The sequence below is a fragment of the Camelus ferus genome, chromosome 35 (genome assembly GCF_009834535.1).
Source record: "Camelus ferus isolate YT-003-E chromosome 35, BCGSAC_Cfer_1.0, whole genome shotgun sequence".
Taxonomy (NCBI): domain Eukaryota; kingdom Metazoa; phylum Chordata; class Mammalia; order Artiodactyla; family Camelidae; genus Camelus; species Camelus ferus.
In genome coordinates this window covers 11,212,802-11,225,637 of record NC_045730.1, presented here as the reverse complement: position 1 = coordinate 11,225,637, position 12,836 = coordinate 11,212,802, and the positions used below count along the sequence as shown (strand labels likewise).

General features: G+C 39.5%; 1 protein-coding gene and 1 pseudogene across 7 annotated transcripts in view; both read left to right on the top strand.

The window, feature by feature from the left end:
• The window catches only part of C35H10orf67 (chromosome 35 C10orf67 homolog), a 105,045-nt gene that overhangs the window by 79,165 nt on the left and 13,044 nt on the right, over positions 1 to 12,836 (top strand). For 5 of the 7 annotated variants that reach the window (XM_032473979.1, XM_032473984.1, XM_032473983.1 and 2 more), the window contains 3 exons: positions 1,291 to 1,378; positions 6,969 to 7,052; positions 7,139 to 7,199. In XM_032473979.1, the coding sequence (XP_032329870.1) occupies positions 1,291 to 1,378; positions 6,969 to 7,052; positions 7,139 to 7,199 (233 nt within the window). Of the gene's footprint in view, positions 1 to 1,290; positions 1,379 to 6,968; positions 7,053 to 7,138; positions 7,200 to 8,595; positions 11,212 to 12,836 lie in introns of those variants that run through there. The other 2 variants (XM_032473980.1, XM_032473982.1) reach the window with 2 other exon arrangements.
• Positions 3,122 to 4,435, top strand: LOC102506565 (annotated as a pseudogene).

The following is a 12,836-nucleotide window of genomic DNA, read 5'->3' as shown; positions in this document are numbered from 1 at the left end:
ATAAAAGGCCCTAGAGAAGTCAAAGGAAAAGCAAGGAGGAAAGTTAGGAACTCCAGAAAGAATAACCCTCTCTTAAGCAAAACAAGATGGTGATTTGACTGGGATGGGAGCAGTGGAGGTGTTAAGAAATGATTAAATTTGGGGTATATTTTGCAAGTAGGATGTGTTGAAATATTGGAGATAAAGTGGGAAAGAAAGAAGTCAAGGATGATTGCAAGGATTTTACCTAAATGACAGGAAAGATAGAGTCACCTTCAACTGAGACAAGCAAGCACATTTTGGTGGGAAGTCAGTTCAGTTTTGAGACATTAAATTTATGATGCCTTAGTCACTTAAGGATAGATGTCTAATGGCAGTAATGAGCACATGAGTCTGGAGTTCAGAAGAAAGTTGAGGCTGGGCACATACATTTGGGATGCATTAGCACAGATGGCATTTAAAGCCATGAGATTAAATGAGATCAACTAAGAGTGAGTGTTGGTGGAGAAAAGCAGAGACATACAAGGACTGAGTCCTAATATTTGTTAATATCTGACTCTCAAAAACTTTTTTCAATCTGATGTTTTCCCTCCAAAGGACCTCCCTCTTTTGTGAACTGTTTTCATCTTTTGCTTTCTTGTCGGCTTGTGAAATTCCTTTATGTATTCTTCATCAATTTTAGATGTTATATATTTCTTCTCCCAGTCTATTAACTTTGTGTATGCTGTCCTTTATTGTACAGAAATTCTTAGTTCTTATCCAACAGTATTTTTGCCCTAGGTTTGTGTTTAGAAAGTCCTTCCCCATCTCCACTAAAATGTTCTCGCACGCTTTTGTACAAGCCTACTTGATTTACCTCTCATATTTAGGTCTTCACTCCATTGGGAGGTCGCCTTCCTATGCCATGGGAAGTACTTTCCCCAGCACCATCTACTAAACAGCCCACCCTTTCTAGATTGGGTTGTGGGGCCACTTTAGTCATATACTGTGTTCTAGTACATTCCAGAATCTGTTTCAGTGTTCCTACCCTATTCCATTTATTTTTCCTCTCCAAACTGTTCTTATACTGTGATTTCTGTGGTATGTGTTAATATCCCGTGCGGCTCTTCCCTCCTGTTTGCTTTTCAGGGTGGGAAGATAGGTAGTTTTAAAAATGAAAGAAATAAGTTCATACCAACATGTTGACATTTTTACTTGTATCCCTTTGCTCTTACATCGAAAACTCTAGTTTCTAATTGCATGAACATAGGACTGATTTGCTCTTTCCTGTAATTTCTGTTCCTTTTCACCCCTCTGCTTCTTTTGTTTCAGCTTTCACACCCTCAAGAACGAGATGTTTACTAGGCACACATTGTTCCGTCAGTTTGCAGTGCTGGCTGATACATCCTTCAGTTACCAGGTAAGTACCTGTCAGGGGTAGATGCTCTTGGTCTCTTTGATGATATCTGCAACATGCCTTCCTGAACCTATTTCACATTTGCTGACCCCTGACGTTAGAGGCTCTGGAGATGACAGTCATTCTGCTAGATGCTGACGGCATAAGGCAGAGTGTCTAAACCCAAAGAGCTCATCTAATGTGCGATATAGATGTATACACAAATTGTTACCCCACAACATGGTTGAGCTATCGTAGAGGCAAGTGAAAAATCTCAGAGAAGGGGTGACTCATTCCAGCTGGGAAGCATCTGTCAACCTCACTGTTTGTGGGTATGGATGGAAAGTGGGAAGATACCACAGCTCAAGATCCAAGTATCCAGTCACTTCCAAAGGGAAAAAGGAGGTAAAAGAGTCTGCTCCAAGTACCAAGCCATTCATTTTCACACTAGAAATCACCTGTAGTTAGAGCCCAATTCTAAAATAGACTTTTTAAAAAACCAAACATTTACTGAATGTTTTTACTTGGGAGTTGTAACTGTGAAGGTAAATGATGCCTGGGATAGAAATGTAATCAATAAATTGCAAACAGTCAGTTAATTAACATACTATAAATGCTGCTGAGAAATTGCTATTATACTAAGTGTTCTGGGGACAAGGCATGTTTGTGGGAAAGGTCACAAGAAATATAAAATACGGTTTCTTGTGTCAAGAGGCTTACAATCTAAAATCACTTTCTTTTAAAAATTTTTCAACAATTTTCGCTTTAAGATGATTTTCTAAATTCAAGTTGCTGCAAGAGATCAAAGAACTTAAGAACATTGGCAAGATAACATTATTTCTAATTTGTAACTAAATTTACATAGTAATATGAACCTTGCTGAGGAAGTGTTCCGAGTCTGGTCTACATTGCTGGGAGTATATGTAGTCTCTTTCTTTTCCTTTTGGTTTTTCCTCTTCTCAACTGAAGTTTAGATATTTAATCAGCTGGACAAACTAAACATTGGAGGACCCATGAGAATGTTGTGCTACTAAAACATCGGTCTTTTAAAAGATTATCTAGTAAAATTTTTTGATCCAAATTTGAATTGTCCAGACTTTATGAAACAGAATTCTAAAATCTTGAAATTATACCAGTCCAGGCATATTAATAGAGCCAGTCTTTTCCTTGAGAAAAATCTTGGCCCTGCTCTCAGATGTCCATGCACTCTGTCTTCCTGTGGGGGAGGGGCGGTACTCCATCTAGTCGAGAATACATCTGTGTGCCACTGCTTGTTTGGGATTCAGGCTCATGAATCCTTATCTGTACAGCTACACAGTATGTAGGCACTGAAGACACCCATCAGTGTGGATGGCAAATATTTAAGAAAAATAGACAGGAAGTGAGGGAAGAGGAGAGAATGATGAACGAATGCATTTTGGGTAAAGTAACATTTTCTCTTGGGTCTCTGCACTGCGGTCACTCATCCATTCACAGATACTTGCTGAGTACACATATGTGCCAAGCACTCTGCTCCAGGCTGGGATAAGATAGTGCACATGGCAAACATGGCTTCTTCCCTTACGGATTATAAATTCCACAAGATCCCAGACTGGTCTGTCCTACACCCCAAGGTTAGAATAGTGCCTTCACCCACAGTGTAGACAAGATAGATGCTGATAGGGAAAGTTCACATTTTTGGCTCTTGCCGCAGCGCCGGCCGCGCCCGCCCCGCCTCTAGGCGCCGGCTCGGGAGCCCGGTCCGCGAGCGGCAGCGGCGGCTGCGGGGGGGGGGGGGGGGCGATGCGCGGTTTGGCGCGGGCGGGCCTGGCCCGGCTCCCCGCGCTCGCGCTGCTGACCTGCGGCCTGTGACCGGCGCGCGCGGACAACGCGAGCCAGGGCTACTACACGGCGCTCGTCAACGGGACGGTGCAGGAGCCCGGCCGCGGCGCCCTGCTCACGTTCCGCATGGACCGCGGGCGCTACGGGGTCGGCTCGCCCAAGGCCGAGGTCCGCGGTCAGGTGCTGGCGCCGCTGCCCATCCACGGAGTTGCTGATCATCTGGGCTGTGATCCTCAAACACGGTTCTTTGTCCTTCCCAACATCAAACAGTGGATTGCCTTGCTGCAGAGGGGAAACTGCACGTTTAAAGAGAAAATAGCGGGCTGCTTTCCACAATACGGTGGCTGTAGTCGTCTACAATAATAAAGCCAGAGGAGCCAGTCGCCATGACTCATCCAGGCACTGGAGATATTATTGCTCTCATGATTACAGACTTTAGGGGTAAGGATATTTTGAGTTATCTGGAGAAAAACATCTCTGCACAAATGACAATAGCTGTTGGAACCCGAATGCCGCCAAAGAACTTAAGCCGTGGCTCTCTGGTCTTCGTGTCAATATCCTTTATTGTTTTGATGATTATTTCTTCAGCCTGGCTTATATGCTACTTCATTCAGAAGATCAGGTACACGAACGCTCGGGACAGGAACCAGCATCGCCTTGGAGATGCAGCCAAGAAGCCATCAGCAAATTGACAACCAGAACCGTAAGAAAGGGTGATAAGCAGACAGACCCAGACTTCCATCATTGCGCAGTCCGCATAGAGAGCTATAAGCAGAACGATGTTGTCCGGATCCTCCCCTGCAAGCATGTTTTCCACAAATCCTGCGTGGATCTCCCTGGCTTAGCGAACACTGTGCCTGTCCTATATGCAAACTTAATATTTTAAAGGCCCTGGGAATTGTGCAAAATTTGCCGTGTACTGATAATGTAGCATTTGACGTGGAGAGGCTCACCAGAACCCAAGCAGTTAACCGGAGATCAGCCCTGGGTGACCTTGCCAGTGACAACTCCCTTGGCCTTGAGCCACTTCGAACTTCGCGGATCTCACCTCTTCCTCAGGACAGGGAGCTCACTCCTAGAACGGGAGAGACCAACATCGCAGTGATAAAAGAATGGTTTATTATTATTGCCAGCTTTGGTCTCCTCAGTGCTCGCACGCTCTGCTACATGATCATCAGAGCCACAGCTAGCTTGAATGCTAATGAGGTAGAATGGTTTTGAAGAAGGAAAAAAAATGCTTTCTGACTGATTGCCTTGAAGGAAAAAAGAACCTATTTTTGTGCATCATTTACCAATCATGCCACACAAGCATTTATTTTTAGTACACTTTATTTTTTCATAAGATTGCTAATGCCAAAGCTTTGTATTAAAATAAATAATAAAATTTTTAAAAAAAGAAACTTCAAATTTTTAAGTTACGTATTTGAATAAAAGCTATGAAAAGAAAAGGTTTAACATTTTCTGACTCTTGAGGTGTACTTTACATAGGTAGAGTGCACCAATATTAAGGTTATCATGTGAAGAGTTTTTACCTGTGTGTAGCTGTCACCTCAATGCAGGGGTAGGACATTTCCATCATCCCTGAAAGACAATACCTCCCCACGTCAAACCAACGTGTTCTGATTTCTCTCATGACAGCTTAGTTTTGCCTGTTGTTAAAATTCATGTCAATGGTATCCTGTGGTCTGTACTGACTGAATAGTATTCTGTTGTATGAATAAACCATAATTTGTTTATCCCTTCCCCTCCTGGTGGACACTAAAAAGCACCTATAAACATTCTTGTGCAAGTCGTTTGTGGAAATATGTTTTTGTAAGTCTCACGTAAGAATAGAATGGCTGCGATATAGGAGTATATGTGTTTATAAGAAATTGCCGCTGTTCCACAGTGATTGTATCATTTTCCCTCCCACCTGCAATGTTTGAGTGTTTCTTTTGTTCCACATCTTTGCTAACTTGATAATGTCAGTTTTTAAATTTTAACCATCCTAAGATAGTATTCCATTGAAGTGTCAACTTGGCATTTCCCTGATAAATAATCTTAAGCATCTTTTCATGTGTTTATTGGCCATTCTTAGATCTTCTTTTGTAAAAAGACTATCCAAGACTTTTTTTAAAATTGTGGTAAAATACGCATAATGAAATTTGCCATCCCGACCATTTTTTTTAACCTTTTTTTTAATGGAGGTACTGGGAATTGAACCCAGGATCTCATGCATGCTAAGCATACGCTCTACCACTGAGCTATACTCCCCCCTCCACATTGTAACCATTTTTAAATGTATAGTTTAACAATGTCCAGTACAGTCACACTGTTGTGGGACCAATCACCTGAACCCCCTTAATCTTACAAAACAGAAGCTCTATACCCATTAAACAACAACTCCCCAGTCTCTCCTCTCCCGACTTTTGTCTGTTTTTAGTTTTTACTGAGTTACAATATTTTGTTATGGGTTTTGGATACATATGTGTTTTGTCAGATGTATGTATTGAAAATATTTCTCCCTAGTCTGTAGTTTTTCCTTGCATTTTCAGAACAATGTCCTTTGAAAGAAGTTTCTAATTTTAATAAAGATCAACTTAGCTCTTTCTGTTGCAGATTGTAGAACTATATCTCACATTCCACATAGACTTCTTATGGTATAATTTTGATCTTTCTTTTCCCATTGAATTTTACTGGCTCCTTTGTTCCAAATCAATTGGTTATGTGTATATGAGTCTATTTCAAAACCCTCTATTTTGTTCTGTTGGTCTATGTATCTGTCTGTCCCTTTGCCGATACTATACCATTCTTAATTAATAACTTTATAGTAAGTCTTGAAACTAGGTAGTATAAATCCTTCAGTTTTATTCCTCTTCTCCAAGATTGTCTTGGCAATTCTCTATCCTTATTACTTCCATATACATTTTAGAATCTACAAGTCAATTTCTTTTTTTAAAAATCCGCTAGCATTTTGCTTGGGGTGTTGTTGAATTGTATTTCTTGAATGTCTTGAGCCAGTAGTTTATCTCAGAATCCAGAGACCCAAAAAGATGCCAGACATTTAGTTAAATAAATCAATGGCAAAGATTTCTTTTTAAGGTTTGAGGCTGTGCTCTACAAGCTAGTAGGTGTAGCTGTCAAGGAAAAGCTCACGAGGATTGTTCGCTGTTGCTGTGTGTTATATATTATGTTACTTTCTCATTCAGCTCAGGGAGATGCTTCACTGTCATATCTTTTTTATGGATTAGACTTTTCATTCATAGCTTGTTGGGTTCTGTCTAGCCCTGAATTCTAAATTGTCTGTTATCCATTCTATTAATGTCTTCTTGTTTGTCTTTTACTGTTAACTTTGCTCAACCTTTGGTATTTCTGTGTCATTTTGTTTTAGTTGTGAACTTACAAGGAACAACGTGATTGGATTTTAGTTCTTCGAAAAACGTTTTGCTTTTCACCATTCAGCTCCTGGGAATCAGGACCACTACAGTGTAGCTTCCAGGATCCAGGCTGCCCTAGGCTGTGTAGTACCTGACCACGTATGTCAGTAAATCCCAGATGGCATAGGGATAATCGGAAGGAAGTAGAGTCAGAAGAGACAACAAGGAAAACATTTTTCTTGAATTTTCTCTCAAAGTAGCCTGAGTCAGGAAGGGATCTATTCCTTGGATTTAAAAAAAAGGATTTCCCCAGCAAATAAGTTAGGAGCATAATTTTCACATCTTGGTTAACTCAGGGTTGAAGAACATTCTCCATCCCTTTGGGCTGATCATTATTGCCCCTGGATAACACGGTACATACTGTCTGTGTCTTTCAGAAAGTTAAACCCTTACTTGTGCAGTCCAAAATGAACTTGGTAACAGAGTCACTGTCTTCTGGAAGTGTTCACCACTCGTCGTCGGTAGGTAGATTATTTCTTCCCTATGAAACATTTAATCTGTCAGTATTATTCAAGCTCAGTAATGGAACTTTTTGATTTACCTGCAGATGGACAACAAGTATGTAGACCTGGTCAGCGATCAGATATCCTCTCAGCTTTCACTGAAGGGTAAGGACCTTATTGTTGCAGGAAAACATTCACACATGGGATGGGTATGTAAGCAAGGGTAATATCACTTTTCTTTGCCATCCTAAGATGTTTGGTTTCTGGGTGAATGCAAGACTTTTTTCAGCCAATTTGTAAAATTAATGCTTAGATATGGTGGATAAAAGAACGCTAATATGTGTTTCTGAATATTGATCTCTGCTAACTGAAAATGAATTGAGTCATATTTCAAACCTAGAAACTGTCTCAGTTGGAATTCATGTTTCTTTGTTAAACTGCCAGCAAACCTGAAGCTCCTGTTAAATTCCTATTGTCCAATTTAATACTTAGGAGAAAAGTACGACTATTTCTAGCATCCTTGTCTCCCTTCAGTCCTTGCGGGGCCTCAGATTGGACCCCTTTAGAGGTGGCAGTACATTTGTCCATAAGTTTCTGTAAATCTTTATGAAACAACTGTGCTTGCTTTTCTCTAAAAAAACAAGTTGGGTTAACAAAATATGACATGATTAGTTTGAATTATTATTATTGATACTAATCAAAGGGTGTCAGTCATTTCTGTTTTTCATCTCCTGGAATGTTTAAAAGTAGACTTTCATAATGAATCTCTATGCACAGAGGAAGTGTGTGATAAGAGCTTAAAATCATCTACTTTTTGAGAACTAGATTGAGCTTTGGCAGAAAGGAACGTCTCTTCTGGGTCTCTGTGCATTGGAGAGCCTTTTTCTGTACTGCTGACATGTATAGGCAGTATCTTTCTCACATGCGTCTGCCCTGGGTACAGAGGAATCTCTGTGGTCACATTGCTGGCTGCCTCCTGGGCTGGCATTTTAGATCACAGTGACCCCCAAGACTGGACTCCAGAGCACGCAGCTGCCTGCTAAGACCGTGGCAACCTTTCAAAGACATCAGCATTTAAATCGGGGATTAGATCTGTTGAGTTGTTGGAAATTCCAACCCGTACAGTAACTTATTTCTAAACATCATTTCTAAAACATCATTATGTGTTAGGAGAAGAGAGACTCTAATGATTTATTATTAAAATGGAGCTTGTTTAATTTGGAACCTGTGTTTGACCTGGTGTTTTAGTTAGAGAGTTTAATTCACAGCAACAGTCCCTTCCCCAAAAATTGAGTTGAGGATTTTACATCCAAAACTGACTGTTCTCAGCCAAGCAGACCATTTTCAAAGGTTCATTTGGAGTGAATACAAACCAACATTGATGACCACATGGGCCATGAGGCAGCCTCTGCCAAAACAGCATTGTCACTCCCGGTCGTGTCCTCTGCCCTGAGAATGCCAAGCGTAGAGTCATTTTCCACCCTGTCTACTGAAAGCCCCCTTTTTGGCCTTACTAATAAAATTGAAAGTAAATGCTATTTGATGATCCACAATTTTGCAGGACGCCACTAGGCGTGTCATTCTGAATGTGACAACTGCACCCAGAAAGCCTCTGGACAGAACCCTGTAATGTCTTTCTACAAAATCTCTGATGTAACGTTGACACCTCCTGTTCTTAAGTTAGTGTGGGGAAATCATCCCATTAACAGAAATTTCTGGTTAAGTGGGTTCCAATGAAATCAAAATTTACTAAAAATTAATTTTCTATTTTTAATGGATAAGAACAATCAATAAATGAGTGCCAGAAGGAAATTGAATGACAGATTTAGTAATTTGGGGAGTAAATGAATTTTTTTCATTAGATAGCAGTGTTCAATGGTTATGGCAACTGAGTGGCATTCATACTAGAAGCTTAAAGGGCCAAATTGTCTTCACAAAACAAATCACCCCAAACTTCTCAGGTACTTCAGAAGATTGAACACCCCCTTCGGACCCCTAGGAAATAGTTTAATACATTATTAGTGTTTTCAAACAGTAATTGACAAATACATCATCAAATAGGTGATTAGCTACATGGTTAGTATGTACCTGACTTACAAACCGTTATTACTTTCTGTAACATGGGAGGTTACTGTAACCTACCTGGGGACAGAAGCCAAATTGAGCTCCTTAAAGTCACTGTTGCATTGAGTTCTGTTTTATAAACTATGTAAATAGAATATAAATATTTTAAATATCCTATTGACTACTTCTCCCCTCCACTAACAGGATCTTCAGGGTTGTGTCAAAGACTGAGGTTCTCACATTGTACTTTCATACCACAAGACTTTTGAAAATTATGGATAACTAACACTTCGTGGGTTGTAGGTACTGTTCTAAATGTCTTTCTAGTTTTAACCCTAATTGTCACAAAAACCTTATAAGGTCGGCACTCTTGCTTTCCCAAGTCTGCAGAGGAGACAGTTGGATACAGAAGGGTTTAGTAAGCTGCCAGGGTTATGACTGCAAATAAACAGATTATTTATTTATAAGTAAGGCTTAACTCAGACCCAGACAGTGTTGCCCCAGAGCCCAGGCTTGTCACCACCCAGTTATGTTGATTTGTCCGAAGACTCATGCATGACAATGTGCGGTCCCATTTTCAACCGCACACACTGTAGGAAAACATGTGATGTAACAGAAAAGCTTTGGAGGTGGACAGACTTGGGTTCCCATCTCATTCCAGCCACTTACTCACTGGGTGACTTCATCTCAGCTCCCTTGGCTGTGTAAAATGGAGAAGGTGACCTCCTAGCTTAGTTATGAGGATTCAGTGAGTTAACATCAGTGACGTGCCTAGCTAACTGCACCCCTACCTCTCCTCCTGAGCTGTGCACAAGGTAATCCCTGGGTCCCCAAAATAAAGGCTGGCAAACCTGCATGTTGATCCACTACACGAGACCTGTAATGTCCTCAGCAGCAGGCTACTGCTTTAAACAAACTAGTCTGTCTCTCACATTCTTTAGTAACTGTCAACCAAGCATAAGTAAGAATAAAATCCATCAAAATATACAGTAAGTATTTTGAAAAGAGCAAAATTAAACATGGAATATGACTTAAAGCAATGTTACATGAGGTGATATGTCTTTCTTAAGCAAATTTAAATTGATTTTTTGTTATGCAGCAAACTTTACTCCAAAAAAATTCTAGCAAGAACAACAGAATGAATTGTGTAGCACAGAAGGCTAAGAGATAAATAAATCCTCGTTAATATAGGGGAGTGAAAAAATGAGGTCCAGTACTATCTGCAGAATTCCAAAGCCGTTTTTTACACGATAGTAATTATCCCAAGAGATCCCAGGTAACATTATTAATTTGTTTGCTGCTTACCTGTGATAAAATTTGGGATCTGAGCTGCTCATTGTGTACCGTGCACTGCTGCAGATTTTATGTACTCAAGAAGACCTTTCTCACAGTCCAGTAATTAGGTGCTGTTGACATTGTAATCTTTGGAAATGTTCCTAATGAGCCCCAAAGACACGAATCTCATAGATAAAACCTCAAAGTAACAGTGACTCTTTAAGTGGCTGGTTGGTAAGAGAAAGCGCAAACATGAATATCTGAAACGCAGGAGAAACCCAAATTTAAACCTAGATTACATTGTGTTGTTAATTCTGAGACTTTTAGGGAAGAAACATGGAAGAGGTGATTTGAAAGGCTTTTAGAGAATAGTACAACGATCGCCATACATTGGATAGGATCTTTAAAACTTTCTTTTCACCCTTTGAAACTTTGGACCTGAAAAGTGTTTTCTTTACTGAGTTTATTATCTACCCACCAATTTATAAAAGTAAGTATTAATAGAGTGGAGTTCAGTTGCCCTTTTTTGTTTTAAACACAAAGATAATTTTAAAAATGACAGAAGAAATTGGAGCTTAAAAGATAAAAAGAAAAGAATTTCAGGCATAAGTGTTAGCATTGTTTTACATATTGTTTCTCCACTTCAGCTATAATGAATATAATTTAGTAAGGTATTCATATTCAAATACATACTTTGTAATGTTCCTCTATGCACCACATATATACACAAACAATAAATAACATCACTTAGCATGTAACTGAGGGCTATTAAAAATGTTAAAACAGGACTAATCTGATTTACTAAATATAATGTATTAAAGGATCTGTTAATGTTTAAGATGTCACTGTCACCAGTTTTTCTATGTCCCTTATTGTCACCAATTTCCTATAATCCAAACGTTGTATTTCTAAGTTATATATGTCATCCTTGTCTTTGAGACTTGGGCTGACTCTCAACTACCTTTCTTTAGGAATTTTTCTGGCTTTTTATGCATATATTCCAGAGACATTTTCTATTCAAGGCATGGGGTTTAGGATATGAAATAACACATTAAATCCTGGATGATCAGCATTGTGTCTCTTAACATACCTTTCCAAGTACACTGAATTCTCAGTGGCATAGAGAAGACTCAAGATGACAGTTGGATTTGAGAATTAATCCCAAAAATCCACAGCTCTCTATTTAACTGAAGCCTCATCTGTAGGTCAGATAAGGGTTTGAAAAATGTGAGAAATGAAAATGAAGGATAATTCATGTTTTGAAGATAGTGTTAATAGTTGAAATAAGTAGGCGGGCCTTTGAATTTGTAAGATCGTAACAACTTAATAGAAAGAAAGGTCACAACGAATACATATTCAATATGTACTTTACTAATTTGATGGGCTGTCTTGTCATTCAGTCAGGTGATGCTTTTAAGTATATGTAGACAGTGTTTCATTCAATAAATGCCACTAAGCGTCTTCCTAATGATGCCCCAAACTGGTACTTAGAGGTATCCGAAGCATGATGCAAGGATACTTTCTGGTGTGTGTTATTACTCAGTCACTGGACCACGAATTGGATCCCAGCAGCCTCTCTGGATCCTGTGGCCACTGATTTCATCCCAAACCTCAGCTGCTCATTGCTGCCCGGTTACTTAACAGTCATTATAAACCATATCAGCCTTTATGATGGTAACAAAATACTGAGAAAGATTTTAATTAGTGTCCAGACAAGTGGGTATTAATTTTTAAATTTAGAAATGGTTCTGTTAGAGAAATGGCAAAATGTTAGAAGATACTGTGTATGGATTTATGCTAATTCATGGGCATAGCAAGTGTACCCTTAACTGAGCTGGGAATGATGTCTTTGTATGTGAAAAATACCCTATGAAGATTCCTTTCTTCTTTTTTTTTTTTTAAATTCCTATTTATTATTGAAGTGTAGTCGATTTACAGTGTTAGTTTCAGGTGTACAGCAAAGCAATTCAGTTATACATACACATACATATATTTTTTTCCAGCACAGCTTGTTACAAGATACTGAATATGGCTCCCTATGCTATACAATAGGTCTTTGTTGTCTGTCTGTTTTATGTATGGTAATGTGTATGTGTTAATCCCAAACTCCTAATCTAGCCCTCCCCAAACCGCCCCCACCCCTGCTATAACCACAGTTTGCTTTCTATGTGAATACTCCTTTCAACGGGAGGAACCCCAGTTTTGGAATTCGAGGGAATAAATTGAGATCAGAAAAGTGGGGATTTTTGGGTCAGTGTCCCTGAGCTCCAGTCATCAGCCTATCACATTCCTGGCTGGTCCCGATTCTTTAATGTACGTTCCTCTTCTTGCATGAAACAATCATATGGGAAAAAGTAGGCTGTAGGGAGAAGTGTGTTGGGTACTGTTACATGCTACACAAATGTAAGCTAGAGTGACGAAAAATTATAAAATAATCTTATTATCTGTGTTTTCATATCCGTA